The sequence below is a fragment of the Taurulus bubalis genome (assembly GCF_910589615.1).
Source record: "Taurulus bubalis genome assembly, chromosome: 8".
Classification (NCBI taxonomy): domain Eukaryota; kingdom Metazoa; phylum Chordata; class Actinopteri; order Perciformes; family Cottidae; genus Taurulus; species Taurulus bubalis.
In genome coordinates, this window is record NC_136596.1 from 2,310,077 (window position 1) to 2,334,292 (window position 24,216).

Consider the following 24,216-nt stretch of genomic DNA (forward strand, 5'->3'; position numbering starts at 1 on the left):
AGGTGTTTTATTTTGAAAAGCACAGCCTGACGTTTAAGCCACAGAACAAAGAAACTCTTCACAGTTTGTTCTCAACGGAAACGTTGGTTCATATTCTAAAAGAGTCTCAAGCAATATTCCAGCTCAGGAACCTTCAACCCAACGTCATGGGACCACGTGATCACATGACCGGGGACCACGTGATCACGTGACCGGGGACCACGTGATCACGTGACCGATGAAACCTGATGTAATGTTATGAATGTAATAAAGAAATAAACATTTCATTCTTCTGAAAATTAAAGATATGGCTTTTTAACATTTGATGTGTTTACGGTCCGACCCTCCGAAGTACGGAAGCTCATTCAAAAACAAGATTAAAATGAGTAAATCCAGATTTAAAATTAAGGGATTGCACAAGTTATTTATTTAATAAATTTAATAAAGAGAACCGATCGGGTGCCAGTTTTTAATCGATAAGTTGTATCAATCGTTCTACGTGTGAGGCAACAACGTTGTTTTTTCTTAACTTCGTAAAACTAAAGAGAACAAATAAAGCTGTAGATGTTTAAAAACTCACTTAACGTTCTTCAAAGAACAATTTTTAAAACTTCCACTTGAGAAGTGAAACCTCCTGGAGTGTAAATGTAAAGTTAGAACTGGATTACAGTTTAAAGTTTTGGTGCAAAAGAAAACAAATTCAACACACAGTTAAAATAAAAACTAAACGAGATGTTTACATTTTTCCGTTCTTAATTCTAAGCTGGTTGTAAATTTCGGTGCAACGTGACGCTAATCAGGTTTAGATCTGGTTCCAGGTCAGCGTTCACATCGTCAACGCGCTAAACAAGAACCTCCACGTTCTCCGGCTGCACAGGTTCAGTTTGACGTGTGAAGCCGGTTGGAAAAACACGTTCTTATTTATCGACCAGGCTGTTGGGGAATAATAAAATAATGTTTCTGCCTGTTGGATTATGACTGCAATATTTATTTACGTCCATTAAATAAACTCTTCTTCTACGACTTAATGTTGTTTTCTTTACAGCACTTGTATTAACTTAGAGATCCTGGAAACCTTTGATCTAAAATACTTAAGATGATAAAACTGAAAGAGAACGAAAGTTACATAAAGTATATTTATTCTATTTTAGACTGTAAACTGCTAACTTTGTTAGTATTACCACTTATTAACACTTAATTAAGATTTAATTAACACATTGTCAAATATGAACACATATTAAACACTTATTAACACGTATTAACATTTATTAATGTAACACGTATTAACAGTTAATTAACACTGAATGGGTTTATTAACACATATTAACATGTATTAACGTAACACTTAATTAACAGTTGGAAGCTTAACAAACGGTGCGTTCAGGGACACCTTGTGCAGGTGCAACAACTATTATGACCTGATGAACCTGATAAACGGCTGCAACAGTTCTCTCTTCTCTTCATCCTCAAAGTCGCTTTGCCTTTCCCTCCTTTCCTCCCTCCTCTAACTGCTCGTTTCCTTTCCTACATCCTACCTCCTCTCCTCCTTCCCCTTCTCTCGGCCCGCCATGTTTTCACTGTCGGTGAGGTCGAACAAAGAGAACGAGGGAATATGTGAGGAAGAAAGATACAAAAGAAAAGTGCATTCAGATGAGCAGGAAACGCAGAAAAAGAGGGATGAAAAAGAAAAGAGGGAAAAACAGAAGGAAGCAAAGGAGGAAGAATTAAATAAACTATCGATGAGAGGAAGAAAGAAATGACGAGAAATAGAAACTGGAGTCTTGATGCGGTAGATTACTATTATTCTAATATAGAAGCCAAATGAAGAAAAACAGTCAAATATAGATAATCGACAACCTGTGTCACTCGCTACACGGTCTAATTATTATATATATATATTTAAATATACATATTTTATATAAATATATGTATACGTAAGAACAGCAGGAGGGAGGAAAGAAAATGAAAGACAAATAAATGAAAATACAAGGTAAGAAAAAATAAATTAAAGGAAATTAAAGGAAATTAAAAGAAAGAAAAAGAAAAAAGGAAAGAAAAATAAAAGGAAGGAAAAATAAATAAAAGGAAATAAAAAGAAAGCAGGGAAATTAGAAAGGTAAGAGAGTAAATAAAGAAAGTCTCCTCTTCCTCACTTCAGCAGTTAAATGAAACCACTAGGTGGCAGCAGAGCTCTCCGTCTGACCTGAGATCAGCTGCAGCAGCAGAAACACCAGCTGCTTTGTCTCAGGTCACGTGAGGTGCAGTCTCTCAGCCAATCAGAGCTCTTCAGGCTGCAAAGACTCATGAAGATGATGAAATACTTATTTATGTTTAAAGCATTTCTGCAAGTACGATATCAGGCTGATATTACATTTTTTTCAGAAACGTCGATATTCAACGTATTCGTTGTTTGCACCAATTAATAATGACAATTCCTTTTCTTCTGCCGACCGGGTTTAATTTGAGGCCTTTTCTTAAAGTGAGAAAACATCAAACTGATTCAGTGTCGAGAGCAAACTCTGACTTTAAAACACACTTTGGTCTGAAAGCAACTTGTTTTGTGTTTATATATTAAAATCAGAGCAGAAAAGAAATGTTGCGTGAGAGTTTGAAGCAAAAATGCCTAAAAATTATCTGTTTCCATGAGATATTTTCTGATTTGTTTTGAGTAGTAAAAATATTAATTCAATATCCTTTAACCTCAAGCTGTTTCCAAACCGCTCACATGCAGCACATCGGCCTCAACTTGTGATGAGGCGTTTGCCTCGTGATACGTCACGCACCTTTACACTCAGATTGATTATGAATTTATTATTATTTATTATTTTATGAATCAAGTGATGCCGCTTGTAGAGAAAATCTCAATGTTCGTTTACGACGAGAACTGCAGAAGTTTAGTTTATTAATCCCTTGATTGGCAGAAAACTAATCTGCAACTATTTTGAACCAAAGAAGTAAAAGGGAAAATCTTTGTGTTTTGGAAATCAACAAAACATTTTAAGACTTCTATACAACCAGAGGAGTCGCCCCCTGGTGGTCAAGAGAGATAATGCAGCTTTAACACATGAAGCATAGACTTCTATACAACCAGAGGAGTCGCCCCCTGGTGGTCAGGAGAGAGAAAGCAGCTTTAACACATGAAGCATAGACTTCTATACAAACAGAGGAGTCGCCCCCTGGTGGTCAGGAGAGAGAATGCAGCTTTAACACATGAAGTATTGGCTTCACTTTTCAGGCCCGGAGGCCGATGAGCTGTAAAGGTAAATGAGTAAAGGAATGAACTCTATTTTTCCTTCTCGCTCTTCTTCTATTTTTAATTGAATGATGAATGTTTTTGTTCTCCGTGTCTGAAGAACAATTTGATGTTTTATTTCAAACTGTTCCCTCTTTACCTCCGTTGACTTCTGTTCTATTTTCCGTAATTTTCCTCTTTTATTTTTATTATTCATCCTCTGAGTAACAGTGTGAGTGGAGCAAAAGTCTGTATCGTGAATATAGAGGTTGCATTAATATTTCAGTCTGCAGCCGGCGGCCGGAGAGGAAACGTCGCTTTAGTTCCGAGTCGTATTTTTAATGCGGTTAATTTTGTCTCTTCCATTGACTGCATTTATTCCCCAGAGATGGACGACCTGAGCCGCACCCCTGGGATATTAAGTATATTCGCTGGCATTAAGTCTGATTAACACGTTTTATGAAAGTATGTTCATGCTGATAAAATAAAAGGCACTAACTGTGGTGTTGATGGACTGGTGAGGAAATAAAGGAGCCGCTGTTAGAGCTGAAAAAAAGGAATATAAATTGAATCGACACCAGAGACGATCTCAACATGGACAGCAACAAACATTCTGTCTGAAGTTCTCACATATAATTGGCTTTGGAGCTTAAACTAAAACCTTCTTCAATACAGCATGACGTTCATTTAGTAAATTATGGTCATTTAGAGTCAAAGCAGGGGATGCTTTAGGGCGGGGCTTCAAGGTGATCGACAGGTCGATACCAGAGACGTCTCTATGTCGCTCCTCCCTCATCCATATATGGTCACTTCCTGTTTACTGGTTGCATAAAACAAGATGGCGACGGCTGAAATGTCCACAAACCAACGAGTGACGTCATGACAACAACGTCCATCAGTTGGCAACAATAAATCTGACTTATCCAGAGCTTCTGCTGTTATTGCAAACATAAGTTCACAAAAATAACTTTCTGGGGAAAACCTTGGTAAGAATGAACTTCATATATAATCAAATAAATAAATAAAGCTGAATCTCAGTTAGGGAGCAGTGGTGCAACAATCGTAGTTTATTCTGTTTTTGTAACTTTAATGCATTTTACAGAATCTCAAAGCCCACAGTTCTGCCTTCAAAATACTTAAACAAATATATTTATAACTTACCGTCTCATACGACTATAAAAACAGCAAATCTGGAGGCAGAAGCCAGGCAGTTTGTTTTGGCCATTTTTGCAGAAAAATGTAATAATTCTGATTATCGATATAATTCCAGATGAATTACTAAAAGTTCCCCGTGAATCCCACCGCGTCGTACGTAACATGCCTGAGGCCGAGGATAATCAGAGAAGTACGAGAGACCGGAGCTAATTTGATAAAAGCTAAATTAATTAAATGTTCTAAATAGACAAACTGGTTGGTTACCAGCTGACCTTTAAAGAACTGGGGCCTGATGGTTTCATTTATGTGTTCCTGTTCCACTCCGCAGCCTTTGGAGAAGTTTAACCTCAACTTCACTTCAAACAAAGCAGGAATATCGAAAATTACTTTTTTTCCGATCGATTGATTAAATAAATAAATAATAAATAAGGGCTAATAAAAGAAGCAAACTCACTTTTTTACTGATGAGTGGAAGTTGTGGAAGAAGTATTACGGAAAAGTACTAATACAATATTATGAAAAATACAACGTGTAAAAGTCCCACATTCAAAACGTGACTTAAACCCCCTTTAATTAAACATCCCTTTCTTCAGCTAAACATAATGTATCCCTGTATTTAGTCGTGCTGTTGGGGGATTTGGGTCCTAATCTCTACTGGTTGAAACAACGGAAACGGAAAATAAAAAACAGTAAAGTCCGGCTCCATCTAAAAGTAACATCAGCCACGGCCAGCAGTTTGTGTATAGCAGCTAGCTATCTAGCTTGCGTCTACTCGTGTTGCGGCTGGCTAGTTAGCTAACTAATTACCATAACGTTAACTAGCTGGCTAACTAGCCAGCCGCAACGAGAGTAGACGCAAGCTAGTTAGGTAGAATCCGACAACGTAGTGTGTCGCCCACAATCTCTTCAGTGTGGAAGAGAAACATGGATTGTAATTGCTTTCATTGACGTTTTTGTGATTTATCTATCGGCCGTAGAAATACCGCCTCTCGAGCGCAATGCATCCTGGTACATGGAGGCACAGCTGGCACTTCTTTGCAGTGGCTTTCAACGTAGCGCACAATGGCGAATACTTAAGAGAGGCGACGCAGAGCTGAGCAGCACAGCGGCCCGTCCTGTAGGGGGCGCCACAACGATGAAGTCCTCCAGGTTTACCTCCATCAGCAGCACACACACACACACACACACACACACACACACACACACACACACACAAACACACACACACACACACACAAACACACACACACACAAACACACACACACACAAACACACACACACACACACACACACTCTGCATATTCTCCATAGCGGTCCATAGGTTACCTTCCTGCTGTTTTCAATGATTAATTGGTTCCATTATTAATGGCGTGTTTGTGCGCCTCGCTGACTAATAGATTGAACCTGACTGCTGCTGCTGCTGTGGGCTTTTTGGGTGAAGGCAGGGAGGAGGAGGAGGAAGAGGAGGAGGAAGAGGAAGAGGAGGAGGAGGAGGTAAGGGAGCAAGGAGGGTATAGGCAACATATTAGGGTGGAAAGGAATAGGGGAAGGAAAGGTCATGGGAAGGGGTCACGGTCTGCTATATATACTTTGAAAACACTGATTGTGAGAATAAGACCCGTCTTTGTTTAAATTGTTTGACATATTTGGTTTGAATGGCATCCCTCGATCCAGTTTTCCTCCTCATGTTGATCGACTTCCTTCAATGCGGGATCTGTTTGTGTAGCGCTCGGTCATTAGCTGAGATTATGATGCATGATCTTCTCCTGCTCCCGGAGGCGGAGCCGTCAAAGGGCGATTGATCGACACTCAACACTGCGCCTGAACGCACCTCGCTACTGGAAACTGATGAGGACTGCTGCCAACGTGCTCCGTTCACTACGGTTTAAAAAATATATGAATAAATAAATCAGACAATCCCAGTGAAGACTGGTTTCAACCCTCCGAACCTGAACACCCGCCGGTGGAATGAAAAAGCGTGTTTCCTTTGAACAATCCGCCAAACTACAGCGTTCATCACGACCAGAAACTGTAAAAAAGACCATACATCACCAGACCTTCATCTGTCCGTCAGTCCTTGAGCGTGTGTGAAGAACGCCTCCGCCAGAAAAAGAAACCGAAACTAAGCTTAAAAATGATATTTCATGCATGTGAGTGCATGTGAATGCATGTGAGTACATGTGAATGCATGTGAGTGCATGTAAGTGCATGTGAGTGCATGTGAATGCATTTGAGTGCATGTGAGTACATGTGAATGCATGTGAGTGCATGTAAGTGCATGTGAGTGCATGTGAATGCATTTGAGTGCATGTGAGTACATGTGAATGCATGTGAGTGCATGTAAGTGCATGTGAGTGCATGTGAATGCATTTGAGTGCATGTGAGTACATGTGAATGCATGTGAGTACATGTAAATGCATTGTAGTGCATGTGAGTGCATGTGAATGCATTTGAGTGCATGTGAGTACATGTGAATGCATGTGAATGCATGTGAGTACAAGTGAGTGCATGTGAATGCATGTGAATGCATGTGAGTACAAGTGAGTGCATGTGAGTGCATGTGAATGCATGTGAATGCATGTGAATGCATGTGAGTACAAGTGAGTGCATGTGAATGCATGTGAGTACAAGTGAGTGCATGTGAGTGCATGTGAGTGCATGTGAATGCATGTGAATGCATGTGAGTACATGTGAGTGCATGTGAATGCATGTAAGTGCATGTGAGTGCATGTGAATGCATGTGAATGCATGTGAATGCATGTGAGTACAAGTGAGTACAAGTGAGTGCATGTGAGTGCATGTGAATGCATGTGAATGCATGTGAGTGCATGTGAGTGCATGTGAGTACATGTGAGTGCATGTGAGTACATGCAGGCCCGGCACCAGGCACTGATTTGCGGGGGGGCCGTACGTTGCTTTGGGGGGGGGCACTTTTTTTTTACAGCCTATGGTAGCATAGCAGTTCAACTTTTCACCTATAATCGAACTCCGGCACAAAAAGGTGACAGACGGTATTATTTAGAATCTCACAAGCTAATAAATAGGCCAGCTGAGCAGGTAGCCTACCCAATAGAATTAGACATGAACTGTAGGCCTATGGCAATCAATCAACACAGCAATCAAGCAACACATAAGTCCCACAATATATTGTATTGAAAGATCAGCAGATAGCAGATTCAGCCACAACAGGACATTTCAAAAAAATAGGCCTAAAAAGGTCTAAAATGATTAGGCTAACACATCCAGCAACAACATTAACAACAACAATAACGATAACAACACACTCAACAACAACACACTGTCCGGTGTTTGTCCGAAACAGAGCGGAGCGCAGCAACGACGAAAAGGGCCAACCAACAGCTAGCCTCCAACAGACATTAAGAAGACATTGCTTTGCATTACATGTTTGTTTGTTTTTCCAAGAAAGAACAAACTTATAGGCCTACAACCAATCATTTAGCCTCGTCCATAGGGCCAGCAGGCTGGATGAAACCAGATAACTCACCACTAGTGGAGCGGGAGACGACGGTTGGCCGCCAAGTGAAATCTGCGTAGGACAGTGTCCCTCCATTCACTCCTGAACTTCTTTGTTAAGTCCTTCTCCAAAGCATAATCAGGTTGGCCTTTCGCATTGGAAAGCATTGGAAATCCGTTGGAATTACGTCGATGGCATAAATATTCGAGGAGTTACGGTAATCTTAGTTTTGCATCATGTTTGCATGTTACCTCCTGTGACGGCTCCTGTCGCCGGCAACAGAGAGTTGCGCTCTTTTTTTTACGTGTGATAAGTGACTGACAGGCTTGTCCGTCCAGGGCGGACCCAGCCCCCCAAGGCCCGCCCATAGCGCCGGGTCTGAGTGCATGTGAGTGCATATAAGTGCATGTGAGTGCATGTGAGTGCATATAAGTGCATGTGAGTGCATGTGAGTGCATGTGAGTTCATGTGAGTATATGTGAGTGCATGTGAGTGCATGTGAGTGCATGTGAGTACATGTGAGTTCATGTGAGTGCATGTGAGTGCATGTGAGTGCATGTGAGTGCATATAAGTGCATGTGAGTGCATGTGAGTGCATGTGAGTACATGTGAGTGCATGTGAGTACATGTGAGTGCATATAAGTGCATGTGAGTTCATGTGAGTACATGTGAGTTCATGTGAGTACATGTGAGTGCATGTGAGTGCATGTGAGTGCATATAAGTGCATGTGAGTGCATGTGAGTGCATGTGAGTATATGTGAGTGCATGTGAGTGCATGTGAGTGCATGTGAGTGTATATAAGTGCATGTGAGTGCATGTGAGTGCATATAAGTGCATGTGAGTGCATGTGAGTGCATGTGAGTTCATGTGAGTATATGTGAGTGCATGTGAGTGCATGTGAGTGCATGTGAGTGTATATAAGTGCATGTGAGTGCATGTGAGTGCATATAAGTGCATGTGAGTTCATGTGAGTGCATGTGAGTGCATGTGAGTGCATGTGAGTACATGTGAGTGCATGTGAGTGCATATAAGTGCATGTGAGTTCATGTGAGTGCATATAAGTGCATGTGAGTACATGTGAGTGCATGTGAGTGCATATAAGTGCATGTGAGTGCATATAAGTGCATGTGAGTTCATGTGAGTGCATATAAGTGCATGTGAGTACATGTGAGTGCATGTGAGTGCATATAAGTGCATGTGAGTGCATATAAGTGCATGTGAGTTCATGTGAGTGCATATAAGTGCATGTGAGTGCATATAAGTGCATGTGAGTTCATGTGAGTGCATGTGAGTGCATGTGAGTGCATGTGAGTGCATGTGTTCATACGGTGATACAGACGATAACGTCGTCCAGACTTCTTGCAGAAGTGAAGCTTACATCTTCCGAAAAGGAGGAAGAGAAGAAGAAGGTTAGCAGCGTTAGCTCCGTTAGCTTCTTGCCGCCAGCTCTCCGTCACCATGTTGAGAACCGCGTGAGGCAACAAATAAACTCACAATCTCGTGAGAAACAGCAGAAAATTGTCAATAGACGTCGTTCCTGTTGACAGCGCATGGTCTGAAAGCAACTTGTTTTGTGTTTATATATTTATACATTGTGTTCACGCATTTCTTTCTATTTTGTTCCGCGTCATTCCGTTTACTTGAGGATCCTCCAGGGCCCTCCTCATGTAAACGCTCAGAGGAGTACAAGCTAATGTCGTGTCGCTGCGGAAAAACAAAGCGTCATCGTGGCGCTCGTTCCAAATCGATTCCCGAAGCGAAAGCGGCTCCGTTAAGACGTGACGGCTGCGCTCGGCGGCCGCCAACAACGATCTCATTTCCTGCAGCACGGCAGGAGGAAGGAGAGATTCAGCGGCGATGAAAAGACTCATTATGAGCCCTTAAAGGGCACTCGCCCCGGCCGCCTCCGGCCGGTTCGATAAGCGTTCCTCTCGCGCTCGAGTGTGTATTCTAATTACAGCTCAGGGATGATCGCTTCATACAACACTCCTACATGTCGGAGCATTATGCTCCTTCCTCTCCATGCTGGTGACGGCATGTCAGTATTGTATGAGATCCCTCTGATCCCTAAATGATTCCTTATCATCAGATCGGGATGTCCTTTACATTCCAGGAATTAGTCTGTGTCGCTGCAATTTACTTTGTCCATTCATTCCTCGTTTGCTACCACCCGGATAGCTTGTGTGTCCAATAAAACGCATGCCGGTTTAGGCTGGAATTTAAATGTAATGCAGCCTTAAACTGGACCGTCGGTGTCTCAGTTGAGGTCATGTGATCTGAGCCCATCGGCTATCAGTCCGACTCCAGGAGACAAGGAGCTTCCTTTTTTAAAATTTACTCTGATTAGCAACTAGAAATGTCCAACTGGAGGTTCCTCTACTTTACTTTGCTTATTCTACACCAATAAAAAGCTAAATGATTGTCAGACGATCAGCGTTTACCTGCAGCCAACCAAACGATGCCGGGACGCGGTTGGTCAAAGCTTAATATTAAAAAAAGGGAAACCAGAACACTTCTGGTGCCAAAACGTTGACCAGATTCAACATGAGAATGCAGAATCTGGAGCCGGTCGCGTTGCAAACACAAGGAGTAAAGAGCAGCGGCAAGATATTTTCTGCAAGAGTTACAATAGTTTGAAAAATGGTGCAAAAATGTATACGAAATATGTAAATTATCACATTTTCTTTGTGTTAAATACCGTAAAAGTCGGATTATACGCCCCTCCTACCTCCGATCGTTGTCCCGCTGACAGTAGCAGCGCTAGCTAGCGCTGCTACTGTCCGAGTCCCCTCTGCCCAAGTCGGGTGTAGAGCCAGGGCTGTTCCCTACCTTTGGTGGTTGTTGGGGAGCTAGCGGAGAGCTAGCGGAAGTTAGCGCGGAACTAGCATGAGCACCAGCTAGCTACAGCGGGGTGCAAATGGGGACAATGACCGAAGGAAGTAGCGGCGTATAACCCGACTTTTACGGTATGTTTTTTCCTACAATGTTTTCCCTCTTTAACTTTAACGCCACTTGCCATCATTCATGATCATTTTATCCAACAAGTAATTATGTTTGAACCGTCTGACCTCGCAGTCCGCCGTTGGATAGACTTGAAAAGCCGCAATGCATTCTGGGCTCAGGACACCGCATACTCTTGGTGATCTAGTTTTACATCAGGGCTTTTCTCACGTACACAAAATGCACAAACTAAACTTAATGAATGTGTTAGTCACCATTGAGTTGAATAGATTTATATGTTAACCACATCTCCTCCCTGCAGCCTGAACAAATGGGCCAGGCATCACGTCTTTTCACAAGACGCTTAAATCACCGACTGAAAGAACAGCTTGTTCGGCCAGTGGCCGACACACACACACACACACACACACACACACACACACACACACACACACACACACACACACACACACACACACACACACACACACACACACACACACTGCGTCTCTTTCGTGAACAAACACAGAAACATTGTTGTGATTAAATATGATCCCCTACAGCTAAAACAACAAACTAATTTATATTATTAAGAATTGCTTGTTTCTCTCTCTCTCTCTCTCTCTCTCTCTCTCTCTCTCTGAATATATTCATGGCACATTAACATTAAAGTTCCTACAGTCATCCTTTATTTACTTTCCCCTATTAGGCTTTGTTCGAGCCTTGCATCTCATTTAAAGTGAGAACCAGTCCCAACGTTAGGAATGAGAACTTCATCTTGTTTTTAAAGCACACCTGAAGCTTCGTTAAATTAATCACACTCTGGTGTCGAGAGCTGAGAGCAAAAGTGTTATCAAGATTAAATAAATCTCAACGGCAGCCAAGTGTGACTGTTGTTTCTGGAACAGCAGGGTCACTGAAACCGGGCCAGATGTTCTGATTGTGTACAGATTGATGAGTTCAGCAGTTATTATCTGTGTAATTATGCTTTGGACCGATTTGTGTGTCACATTTTGTAAGATAAGACATTATCAGTTATTTCTGATATAAATGTGGTGCTAGTAATTACATTTCTCGGAAGAAAATGAATCTGCACTTCATGATCAGCTCTAATCTTCAGGGCCGGATCCACATAGAGTCGACCGTTTGTGACTCATTTACGTCATTAAATGAAATAAAGTTGACTCTAAATGACCATAATTTACTAAATGAACATCATGCTGTATTGAAGAAGACTTGAAACTAGAGATTGAGACATAAACTCATGTTTACAATGTTTACTGAGGGAATACATCAAGAGAAGTAGAGTCATTTATATAGACTTCTATACAACCAGAGGAGTCGCCCCTGGTGGTCAGTAGAGAGAATGCAGCTATAACACATGAAGCATAGGCTTCTATACAACCAGAGGAGCCGCCCCCTGGTGGTCAGGAGAGAAAATGCAGCTTAAACACATGAAGCATATACTTCTATACAACCAGAGGAGTCGCCCCCTGGTGGTCAGGAGAGAGAATGCAGCTATAACACATGAAGCATGTACTTATACACAACCAGAGGAGTCACCCCCTGGTGGTCAGGAGAGAGAATGCAGCTTTAACACATGAAGCATAGGCTTCTATACAACCAGAGGAGCTGACCCCTGGTGGTCAGGAGAGATAATGCAGCTTTAACACATGAAGCATATACTTCTATACAACCAGAGGAGTCGCCCCCTGGTGGTCAAGAGAGAGAATGCAGCTTTAACACATGAAACATATACTTCTATACAAACAGAGGAGTCGCCCCCTGGTGGTCAGGAGAGAGAATGCAGCTTTAACACATGACTCATAGGCTTCTATACAACCAAAGGAAAGTATATCCAAAGTTACAACAATGGAGCGATTGATGACATTTCTAAGAGATGATGGAAAACCACCAACAGAATTAACAGAAGATGAGACTCCTGTACCTTTAAGACTTGGTTTTAGAGCTGTGGTCGTACTGTAGAAGTAGTTTGTTCGTTTGCTTGGATTCCTTTCACTCAGGGTAAATTGTCCAGTAATGCAATCCTCCTTTAGAAAGTCCCTCCACAGATTAAAGTAATGAACTCAGTCTCAGAGTTTCTGCTGATGTAACGTCTTCAGTGGTTTCTGGCGGCTGTAGTTCAGCCTCTCTGCTCACCTTTGGGTTGTTGGTATACACAACTCCGTCTCACGGAAGTTCACCAAACAATCACAGAATGCAATCTGCTGGTTTCGTTTACCGGGAAACCAAATGTCAGATTTCTTCTGCACTACTTTTTTTTCAGTAAGACCTTAACCTCAAAACCAAAGTTACGTCCAGGCAACAAAACCACTGAGTCAGATTAATAAAAAGCATCACGGTTGGCCTTAAAATAACCATCAACAGTCGGGTTTAGACGACGAAAGAACCCACAAACAGTCGGATCCACAAACAGTTGGGTTTAGGCAATAAAACCCTGTAAGAGGATTAGGAACAAAAGGTGTGGAAAGTCAAAGCCCAACAGCTGAACAGCGGCTCTCCTGCTTGTTCCGTCCACCAATGCACGTCTTTTTTTATATTATATTATGAAGTACGTCACTTGTTCCTCAGTCACAAGGATGCATTTAATGTGCGTTTCCACCACGAGTAAAGCTCCTAATTGACTTTCCATCGGAGTTATTTTCATCCCGAGTGACACAGCATTGTACACGAAACCAAGAGATGCCTTTTGAGACTCTATCAAAAAGGATATAAATATACATATTGCGAAAAAAAATGTTGGCTCGCTATCATGGAAGAGAACTTAATAAATAAAAGAAAGGTATTCGTGCAGCATTTTGTATGTACTTTTCCCCCCAAATAAATTAGCTAATAAAAAGTTACTTTTTTATTGTGAAATTAAGTCCAAAGCTTAATTTCCTGTTGAACATTTCTATATTAATTTTAATTTTCTAGTTGAAAGTGTCCCGTATCATCGAAATTCAAAGTGCAGTCTTTATGTATTTGTATATTTTGTGTGTGTTCTGGAGCAATGATATTCATTTTGAATAAAATAATCAGACGAAAGGAACAAAGTGAAAGCATGACAACCTTTCTATATATATATATATATATATATATATATATATATATATATATATATATATATATATATATATATGTTACTGTTGTATTGTGGGAGTGGGCTGCAGAAGAATAACAGGAAGTGAGAATAAAGGACAGAGGGAAGCCGAAGGACTCACAACGCGCTGCGGACCAAACACTGAGAGAAGTGACGACAACACGCTCGTCACCACCAATACAAAAACAGCTTCTGAGTACAACGTGTACTTTTACTGTGCTCGGAGGCGTAAAGTACGCAGATCCTGATGTCGCTTCAAACCCAGCGGGGTCTTGGTTTTAGTGTTATGGACGTTTAAAGGAGACACTTTCACGTCAGCGGCGGATACTTTTTGCAGCGCAGTGTTCTTTGGCCGTGATAATCATCACACACACACACACACACACACACACACACACACACACACACACACACACACACACACACAGAGTACATCATGCTCCTATAAATTCATTCTATTTTTGTCGACTGCTAATCTGCAACACAATAAACAGTGAATGGTACAAAGAAGTGCTCGTAATACCGTGTTGTACCGATAAAGGGCGAGAACCCAACAAGTGAGAACTTCTATGCAACCAGATTAGACCTGCAAGTGGTTCACTGTTTAAAGGCTGAAACAAGAGGATTATTTTAGTTATTTTACTGTCAAAGTATAGTCATACAGTATATGTATGTGTGTGGGAAGACGGTCATCTGCCAATATCTGCCCTTTTGAAAGTAAAAAGTACAACATCTACCTCTGAGATGTAGTATATTTGTACTGTGTTTCTGAACTTAAAGTTGACTAATAACATTTCTGCTTCTCAGAACTGTTCACATTATATGACTGTAGTCTGTCTGTGTGTGTGTGTGTGTGTGTGTGTGTGTGTGTGTGTGTGTGTGTGTGTGTGTGTGTGTGTGTGTGTGTGTGTTCTCAGTCAGGTGAGTCGTCGTGGCTCCAGGCTCATTTCTTCGGCTCTAAGAATAACCGGCAGCATGAACGGGCTGTTTTCACTCTGATTGCAGATAAGAGCTCCACCTCCTTATCGCTCAGGTTCACACACACACACACACACACACACACACACACACACACACACACACACACACACACACACACACACACCAACATGAACATGAGGCATAAAACTGACTCTCTAAACACCGTTTTTAACATTAATATTTAGAGGTTTTGCCTTCATGCCATGAGTCGTTATGAGCCGTTGTGTTGCCGGGCAGAATAGAGCCGAGCTGGACCGTTCCACGCTAAATACATATAACCCCTCCTCCCGTTCCTGCTCCTAGTCCTGGGTCCAAATTTGGCACTGTTGGTCTCTGTGAAAAGGCTTTTCCCCCGGGGGGGGGGCTGCGATCACATCGTGATTTTCCCACAGGAAAATGAAAACGTCAACTTTGACACGACGTGTTTTTGAATCGGGGATCAAAGCGGAGAGGAGGGCGGCTGCGTGGGAGCAGCGTCCGGCACATTGTCCAGAAGAAGCCGCCGGACGGGGCGGGCGGTGGCGTTAGCGGCCGTGAGCTCCAGGAGAAGAGTGCTGACTGTGCAGATTTACTCCACAGAGTGGAGAGAAGAAGTGGACGTTGTGACACTGCTGCTGTGTTGACGCCTCGTAGGTTGTACCGTCGCCATCTTGGATTACAGTGGTCGCCATGTTTGTTTTTTTTGCAACCAATGATGAGGAGTTACCATATTTGGAATGCATGGTGACGTATCGACCTGTCAATCACCTCGTAGCCCTGCCCCTAAAGCATCCCCTGCTTTATGGTCTGTAGAGAGAATGCAGCTTTAACACATGAAGCATAGACTTCTATACAACCAGAGGAGTCGCACCCTGGTGGTCAGGAGAGAGAATACAGCTTTACCACATGAAGCATAGACTTCTATACAACCAGATGAGTCGCACCCTGGTGGTCAGGAGAGAGAATGCAGCTTTAACACATGAAGCATAGACTTCTATACAACCAGAGGAGTCGCACCCTGGTGGTCAGGAGAGAGAATACAGCTTTACCACATGAAGCATAGACTTCTATACAACCAGAGGAGTCGCACCCTGGTGGTCAGGAGAGAGAATGCAGCTTTAACACATGAAGCATAGACTTCTATACAACCAGAGGAGTCGCACCCTGGTGGTCAGGAGAGAGAATGCAGCTTTAACACATGAAGCATAGACTTCTATACAACCAGAGGAGTCGCACCCTGGTGGTCAGGAGAGAGAATGCAGCTTTAACACATGAAGCGTAGACTTCTATACAACCAGAGTAGTCTCCCCCTGGTGGTCAGGAGAGATAATGCAGCTTCCACACATGAAGCATAGACTTCTATACAACCAGAGGAGTCGCACCCTGGTGGTCAGGAGAGTGAATGCAGCTTTAACACATGAAGCATAGACTTCTATACAACCAGAGGAGTCGCACCCTGGTGGTCAGGAGAGAGAATGCAGCTTTAACACATGAAGCGTAGACCTCTATACAACCAGAGGAGTCTCCCCCTGGTGGTCAGGAGAGATAATGCAGCTTCCACACATGAAGCATAGACTTCTATACAACCAGAGGCGCCATGAAAAAAAGGCCTGAAATCCGGCCTTTTTTATAAAAAAATAAAGTGTGTTATAAAAAATTTTTGAGTGTGTGGTGAGTCAGCAGGGTTTTTTTTTTAAAGAATCACTGCAACCACGAGACGTCTTTGAGCACAGAGTCATAATACGCACAGGAAATATTGGACAGATGGGTTGGGTCGGATGCTAGATTAGCTGTGGACACACACACACACACACACACACACACACACACACACACACACACACACACACACACACACACACTCTCCACCCAGAGTGGACGGTTGCACTAAGGGGCTTAATGGCGGCTCGTGTCCGAATCAAAGGACTGAAGAGAGTTTCAAAACCACAATTTCTCGTTAATTGTTTTATTATTTTTGCCTCTATGTTGTACAGTGTGTTCATAGTTATGATGTTCAACCAGATAACCACGTTACCACACAATGCACAGAGGGTGGGCTCCAGGGACTGCTTCTTTAAAAGCAACCTTTCATAAAGGAAACTTACCAAAGAAAGAAAGAAAGCTGCTGCCCGGAGATCGATGTGTATTAGTCTGGATGTGTCGGTGCGTTTTAGTTTCCAGTGAAGATCTAAACCGCTGATTCTCAACTTGTTTGAAGCCCGAACGTTTAGCTTGATTCTGTTTAGTTTAGGTCAGAAACTCATGCACACACACACACACACACACACACACACACACACACACACACACACACGCACACACACACACTTGTATGATGTAATGTAAAAACAAACATTCCCCCAGTATAAAATATGTTATTTTAACTTTAATATGTTATTCTTTTTTCCTTTTTTTCCACAACAAGCTGGCGAGCCTGAGAAATGATCCAGAAACCTCGTTAGGAAAAGTGGTCTAATTGCCGTCCACGAAACTATTGGTATTGGCTTCTAGATCCCATTATTGATTGACCGTTGCATCATCAACGATCCCACGTCGGAGAGGAAGTTCAATGTCGTCTTTCCCCGATCGATAACTTTCACGTGAGCCTAATCAATGGCATCAGACTCAAGCGATCGCATCATATGAACAGAAGCGGAAAGGGAGTCGAACAAAGCAGGACGCATTCCACGGCACATTACTAAAAACATCTGGCCACCAGTGAACAGGAAGTGACCAAATTTAGAATGCGGACGAGTGATGTAGAGACCTGTCAATCTCCTTGTAGCCCCGCCCCCATAATTTACTAAATGAACATCATGCTGTATTGAAGAAGACTTGAAACTAGAGATTGAGACATAAACTCATGTTTACAATGTTTACTGAGGGAATACATCAAGAGAAGTAGAGTCATTTATATAGACTTCTATACAACCAGAGGAGTCGCCCCCTGGTGGTCAGGAGAGAGAATGCAGCTTTAATAACACAGGAAGCATATGCTTCTATACAACCAGAGGAGTCGCCCCCTGGTGGTCAGGAGAGAGAATGCAGCTTTAATAACACAGGAAGCATATACTTCTATACAACCAGAGGAGTCGCCCCCTGGTGGTCAGGAGAGAGAATTCAGCTTTAACACATAAAGCATAGACTTCTATACAACCAGAGGAGTTGCCCCCTGGTGGCCAAGAGAGAAAATGCAGCTTTAACACATGAAGCATATACTTCTATACAACCAGAGGAGTCGCCCCCTGGTGGCCAAGAGAGAGAATGCAGCGTTAACACAGAACCGGAGGTTGCCCTAAAGAACATACACATTTATCCAAAATGTATTGACAATTGACATGAAATTGACATTAATGATGAACATTTATTTGTCTTTTCTTCCTTTTGCTTTGTCACTTTTTATCCTCTATGAGGCCTGAGGAAGGATATGTAGGTGATCAAAAAGGATCCGTAGTCTAACCAGAACCAGGCGGTTAGTGTTTAACTGGATGGAGTCCAGATTAAGGCCATAATTCACCCTCCCATCCTTTGAGGAAGTAATAATTCATCTTGATTAGATCACTTTCAAAGAGGCTTCCCAACTACACGAGAAAACATAGTTTGATGGTGGATATAAAAAAATTTTGGGATCCCAAATCAATCCAATACACAGAATCAAAACATTTCACTTTAATCAGACGAATGACAATAATGTGTTAAACTCAAGTCACAATGAAATAAAACAAGATTTATTTTATATGTTGTGTTATTAAAATGCAACCGACATCTACAAGTCGATGGAAACTGGACAAACTCCTGCGGAGGAAGACCATGTGAAAGCTCCAGATCAGCTGCTCAACGGGCCGGGTGCGTTTCCAAGGCCAAGAACGAACTTTCAATCGCGACTTATTAAGAGTGATTTTCCTTGTTTTAATACACACGCGTGTAGCAGTAAAAGCTTTCCCATATATTTCTATGAATGAGATTTAGGATTATTCTGCTCAGCTGTAGACAGATGTTTTGCTTCAGATCTGGAACGATTCATCCATTAAATCCACTGTGGAGTTAATCGTCAACTATTCTCTGACTCCAGCTTCTTAAACGAGAATGTTACATCTAAATAGTTCTTTTTTTTTTACTAACAGATTATTACCGAGACCTTTTAAAGCTTCTGGAAACACTTTTTGAAAGTTTCAAAAAAAATGATTGACCCCAAGAGCAGTTAATCAAACAATGATGTTTTATTTTTTATTCATCAGCATCGATATCGGTCTTGCAATGACATCATTGACTGTCGGTGATTTTTACAAAATATTTTTTGACACAGTGGGATCTTGATCAATAATGAACAGCAGTGTGGTTATAACACGTGGTAATAACAGTTTATCAAAATGACTTTACTTTAAATTCAGTTTTCTCCAATGATTCAGCACAAAGTGTTTGACACACAGACATTTATTGTAAGGATGAAATAATCTTTTCGCTCCAGGCGGCGATAACTTGATATAAATGTTTTGCTTAGTCGGCGGTCAATGCAACATTGTGGTTTTCTTACATTTTTTGCTATTTCTGGCTCGCTGGCAGCAATTTGTTTCACTGGTGTGAACTTTCCCTGTTAGATAAACCAATAAATAAATAAAGTCCCAACACGAGCGTGTCGTAAACTGTGGTTTGGTTTTCAGTTCAGTTTGATGGTTTACTGATCGATTTCGCATGCTGTTTTCTTTGAATCGGGGAATTTATTCGCTGCTGTTCCTTTAAAACGTCGGAGCAGCGGAAACCTTTCAGGAGAAAAAACAGCAGAACCCAGAACACAAAGGGTCTGGGGCTCCTTCTTCTTCCTCTTCTTCTTCCTCTTCTTCGCTTTTCAAGCGCAAATACGTCAAATTCAGGAGCAAGACGCTCCCAGAAACACACTTCACTGTGACTTGAAATCCAGAGTCCTCCTTGGCTCGCGGCAAATAAATTATCTTATAAAACACAAGACTTCGTCCACAACATAGACTTAACAGCCCCTCCCCCGCCAAGAAGGACCCGGTTTGAATATTTAAACTCTGGAGTACATCGACATGAAGCCACAAGCGGAGGAACAAGGCTGCAGATCACAGAGGAGCGAGTGTGTCGTGGACTACGAGTCAGGAGGCGGCGGTCTGATGCTCAGATCCAGAAGGCCAAAAAAAACCCGCCCGGGGGCGTTTCAAGAAGAACTGCTGATCCGAACCTGAGGAGGAAACAACAACTCTGCAAATAAATACGAATCAGTGTCTCTTTGAAGGGCCGGGCAAGTCCCCCCTCCCCCAACCCCGGCTCCAAAGCAGCCGAAGAAATAAAGCTAAATCTTTTTTAAAAAGTCAACAATTTCACGTGAAACCCGAGACTGTGTTAACAAAACTTGGAGCTTCGTCCCGGCTTCAAAAGGGAAAAGGACCCTTCTGATAAAAAAAACAAGCTCCGAAATAAACCTCAATCTTCTCTCTGGGAAATGAGCTCAAGGTCCATTCGATACACACATTTAGCTCTCTCACACACACACACACACACACACACACACACACACACACACACACACACACACACACACACACACACAGATAATCAGATGGTTTTTCAGTAACTCACTAGCATCAGGCGTTCTCTAAGGGAAGGGAAGTGGGCTTTTTTTTTTTTGCATTCTCTAAATTCTACCCTGAAGACAATTTGCAGGCTTGAAAGTGCATTTTGGGGGATCGCACACAACACAAGGCGCGCTGTGTTATTTTTTTGCATCTGGGAGTTGTGAAGTCAGTGCAGGCAGGAGTGTTTTCATGAAATCCCGTGAAGCGACGCGTGACTTGTATTCCTGCGATCCGCTTTCTTTCTTCTCAACATCCAGAAAAAACAAGTTCTTCTCTCGCCTTTTGCGGAGAGAAACCTTCACAGCCTCCATAATACAAATAAATACAATAAATCTGCCTCTGTGAGGTCGACGGGCTCCACTCCGCCTCAGCAACGTCTCACTGCGGGACCAAGAAGCAAGAGCTGGGTCTCGCTACGCAGCTGAGAGCGGCGCTTCCGAAAAGAGGTCGAAAACGGATCCGCCGTCATCGTTATCGTCGCCGCCGCCGCTCACACTGGCCGGCGAGGCTCCGGCGCCTTTTTGGCGTCCAAGCAGCCGAGGCAGGAGGGCAGCAGCGGGCTGAAGAGGCGTCCGAGGCCCTTCCGGAAGACGCTGTTGGAGAGGCTGTAGATGAGGCAGTTGCAGAAGCTGTTGCTGATCGCCAGCCACGTGGTGAGGAAGGACGCCACCTTGTGGTGGTACAGCCCGGCGCTCTCCAGGAGGAAGTAGAGGATGTAGGGCATCCACAGCACGTAGAAGACGCTGGTGATGCGGAACAGCACCATGGCGTAGCGCCGGTCCGGGCAGCCTTCGCAGCGCTCCCCGCCGCGCTCGCCCTCCTTGTCGCCGCCCTCCGTCGGCTGCGAGCCGAAGCGGGCGTGGCGCTGCGTGATCTCTCGCGTGTGCTGCCGGCAGATCCGGAAGATGCTCCCGTAGGTGAAGCAGACGATGAGCGCCGCCGGCGCGTAGAGCAGCGCCGCGATGAAGGCGCTGAACCCCGGCTCGGTCGTCCAGGACTCGGCGCACCAGCGGAAGACGTCGCCGTGGTACCCCGGCTTGCCCCAGCCGAAGAAGGACGGCAGGAAGACCAGCGCCGAGTAGACCCAGATGAGGACGATGCACGCCCTCAGGCGGCACGGCGTCACCAGCGTGGCGTAGGACAGCGGCCGGGTGACGGCGACGTAGCGGTCCACGCTGATGCACGCCAGCGAGGCCATGGAGACGCTCTTCAGCACGGACACCAGGTAGCCGAACGCCTTGCAGGTGAGCTCCTCGTTCAGGCCGCGCAGGAAGTGCAGCAGCGACAGCGAGGGCACCAGGCAGCTCACGCCCACCAGCAGGTCGGCGTAGGCCATGGTCTGGATGAAGTGGCTGGTGGTGTGGTGGTGCAGCAGCGGCGCGCAGTGGAAGACGAAGATCACCACCAGGTTGCCGGAGATGATGAGCACGGTGAGGAAGAGGATGACCACCGCCTCCAGCACGCAGGTGTCCAGGCTGCGGGAGTAACCTGCGGCGCCCAGCAGGCAGAACGGGGGGGAGACGCTTTGGTTCGCGTCGGAGGAAGAGTTCATGTTTGAGTGGGGAAGGAGGGGGAGGAAGAGGAGGAGGATGGGAAGGAGGGGGCGGCGGTTTCAGCTCAACGCAGCCGCCATCCCGAGTCTCTTTCTCTAGATCCAGAAGTTGCTCGTCCCCGTGATCTGCCCGGATGAAAGCAGAGTACCTCCTGTTCTTCTTAAATCAGCATCTTTCCTCCCTCAGCGGGAGGAGAGCTCGTCCTTAAAGTAGCAGTGATCCATCTGAGGGCCAATCGCAGCCCCGGCTGAAATGTGTGCGACCTCCAGAGGCACAAAAACAAAAAAATAAACGCGTAGAAGAAGAGATGCCGATCGGATGCTGCAGTGCAAACCGCCCCCCCGCCTCGCAGCTGTTTATCACATCCCCCCCTCCCCGTCTGGACTGCAGATCCTGAGGTGAGCACTCTGCCCCCGGAGGATGCCGGCATCCACTTCTGCTCCTTGCAACGGCAACAAAATACAAATCCCCGGCAGCTCCTCCACCACGCCGACAGTGACAGTCTCAGCCAGGCAAAAAGAGTCCAGGACAAGCTGATCTGGCTCAGGGGGGTGGAACACACACACACACACACTTTTACACACACACACACACACACACACAGCGTCTCAGAGCAGGAAGAGTTCTTCGAGGTGGGCGAACATCCAGATGTGATGGATAATGTCACCGGGACCTCTTCTCCGGGAAGCTTCTAGGCAGCCGGCTGGCTTCCAGGGTGTGTGTGTGAGAAAAAGTGTGTGTGTGTGTGTGTGTGTGTGTGTGGAGTTAACGAGTATGTGAGCATGAGAGAGAGAAAGACAGAGAGAGAGAGAGAGAGAGAGAGAGAGAGAGAGAGAGAGAGAGAGAGGGCGATAAGGGAGACAAGCGGTATTCTGTCTCTCCTCTCTGCTGGAGTGGCAGTAGTGATGATGCAGCGCTGCTTCCCTCTGCTCGCTCACATTTTTCCTCCCTCCCCTTTCTACTCCCCTCCCCTCTCCCTCTCTTCCTCCTTCCTCTCTCTCCTGACCACCAGTAGACTCCTCTGGTTGTATAGAAGTATATGCTTCATGTGTTGAAGCTGCATTCTCTCTCCTGATCACCAGGGGGCGACTTCTCTGGTTGTATAGAAGTATATGCTTCCTGTGTTATTAAAGCTGCATTCTCTCTCCTGACCACCAGGGGGCGACTCCTCTGGTTGTATAGAAGCATATGCTTCCTGTGTTATTAAAGCTGCATTCTCTCTCCTGACCACCAGGAGGCGACTCTTCTGGTTGTATAGAAGTCTATGCTTGTGTCAAAGCTGCATTCTCTCTTTCCAAACAAAATGTGGAAACTGTGAAGAAGCAAGAAGACGGCACATGCAACCATCATCGGTAAACTCTTATCTCATATCCATGGGAAACTTTCTGACTTCATACAAACGAATGTTTACTTTTTCTGTCTAAATTTAGTACAAAGCATTAAAAAGGAGATTAAAATGTGATGAAATGTGGATTATTTATAGATTAAGGGAGCTCATCGTGGATGATGAATATAGCCGGTGAGAGTTTAAATGTATTTATGTAATAATTTACGTAAATGTAAATCTCATGAATATCCACTCCATCCTCGTCTCACGGACCCAAGAAGACATGGACACACACACACACGCACACACACACACACACGCACACACACACACACACGCACAGAATAAAGTGAGGCAAATCTTTTGATGAGGAGAGGAGGATCCCTGCAGGACTCGTGCATCTTCTAAAAAACCAAAGCACCGGTTCTATAAGCGAATGCGTCACTGCCGACCGGCGCCGTCTGCTGACTCGCCACATGAAGCTAAAAGCCTCTCCTGGGATGTCTGGTTCAGACGGAACCGGAGGGAGAACGTCTGTCGGTGTGGAACAGAGACGGCATTCAGGCCGCTTTGTTTTGTTTACGGACATGTAAACATGGCGGCTAATGTCCTTGCCATATGGCGAGCAGCGCCATATGATAAGGACATTAGCCGCCATCTTTGTGCCGCCATCTTTGTGCCGCCATCTTTGTGCCGCCATCTTTGTGCCGCCATCTTTGTGCTTGTGTTTCTCCAGGTCAAAAGGTCAGAAGCGCCACATCTGCCCGGCTGACAAGGCCGAACGTGGAGGCGGCTGCACGAGCAGTCCGGCATGTCTGACATCTTGGACATTAAACATGAGCTAGCAGACACTAGCAGACGCTAGCAGATTCTAGCAGATGCTAGCAGACGCTAGC

The 24,216-nt window shown here is 44.2% G+C and overlaps 1 protein-coding gene across 1 annotated transcript; it reads right to left on the reverse strand.

Annotated features, from left to right (window-relative positions):
- Positions 1 to 20,930: 20,930 nt before the first annotated feature.
- On the reverse strand, positions 20,931 to 21,992 carry LOC306740146 (putative G-protein coupled receptor 21; the record flags this gene model as incomplete). Its single annotated transcript, XM_079222253.1, has 1 exon — positions 20,931 to 21,992. The coding sequence occupies one exon, from the start codon at positions 21,990 to 21,992 to the stop codon at positions 20,931 to 20,933; it is 1,062 nt and encodes a 353-aa protein (XP_079078379.1).
- Between the last annotated feature and the right edge of the window lie 2,224 nt (positions 21,993 to 24,216).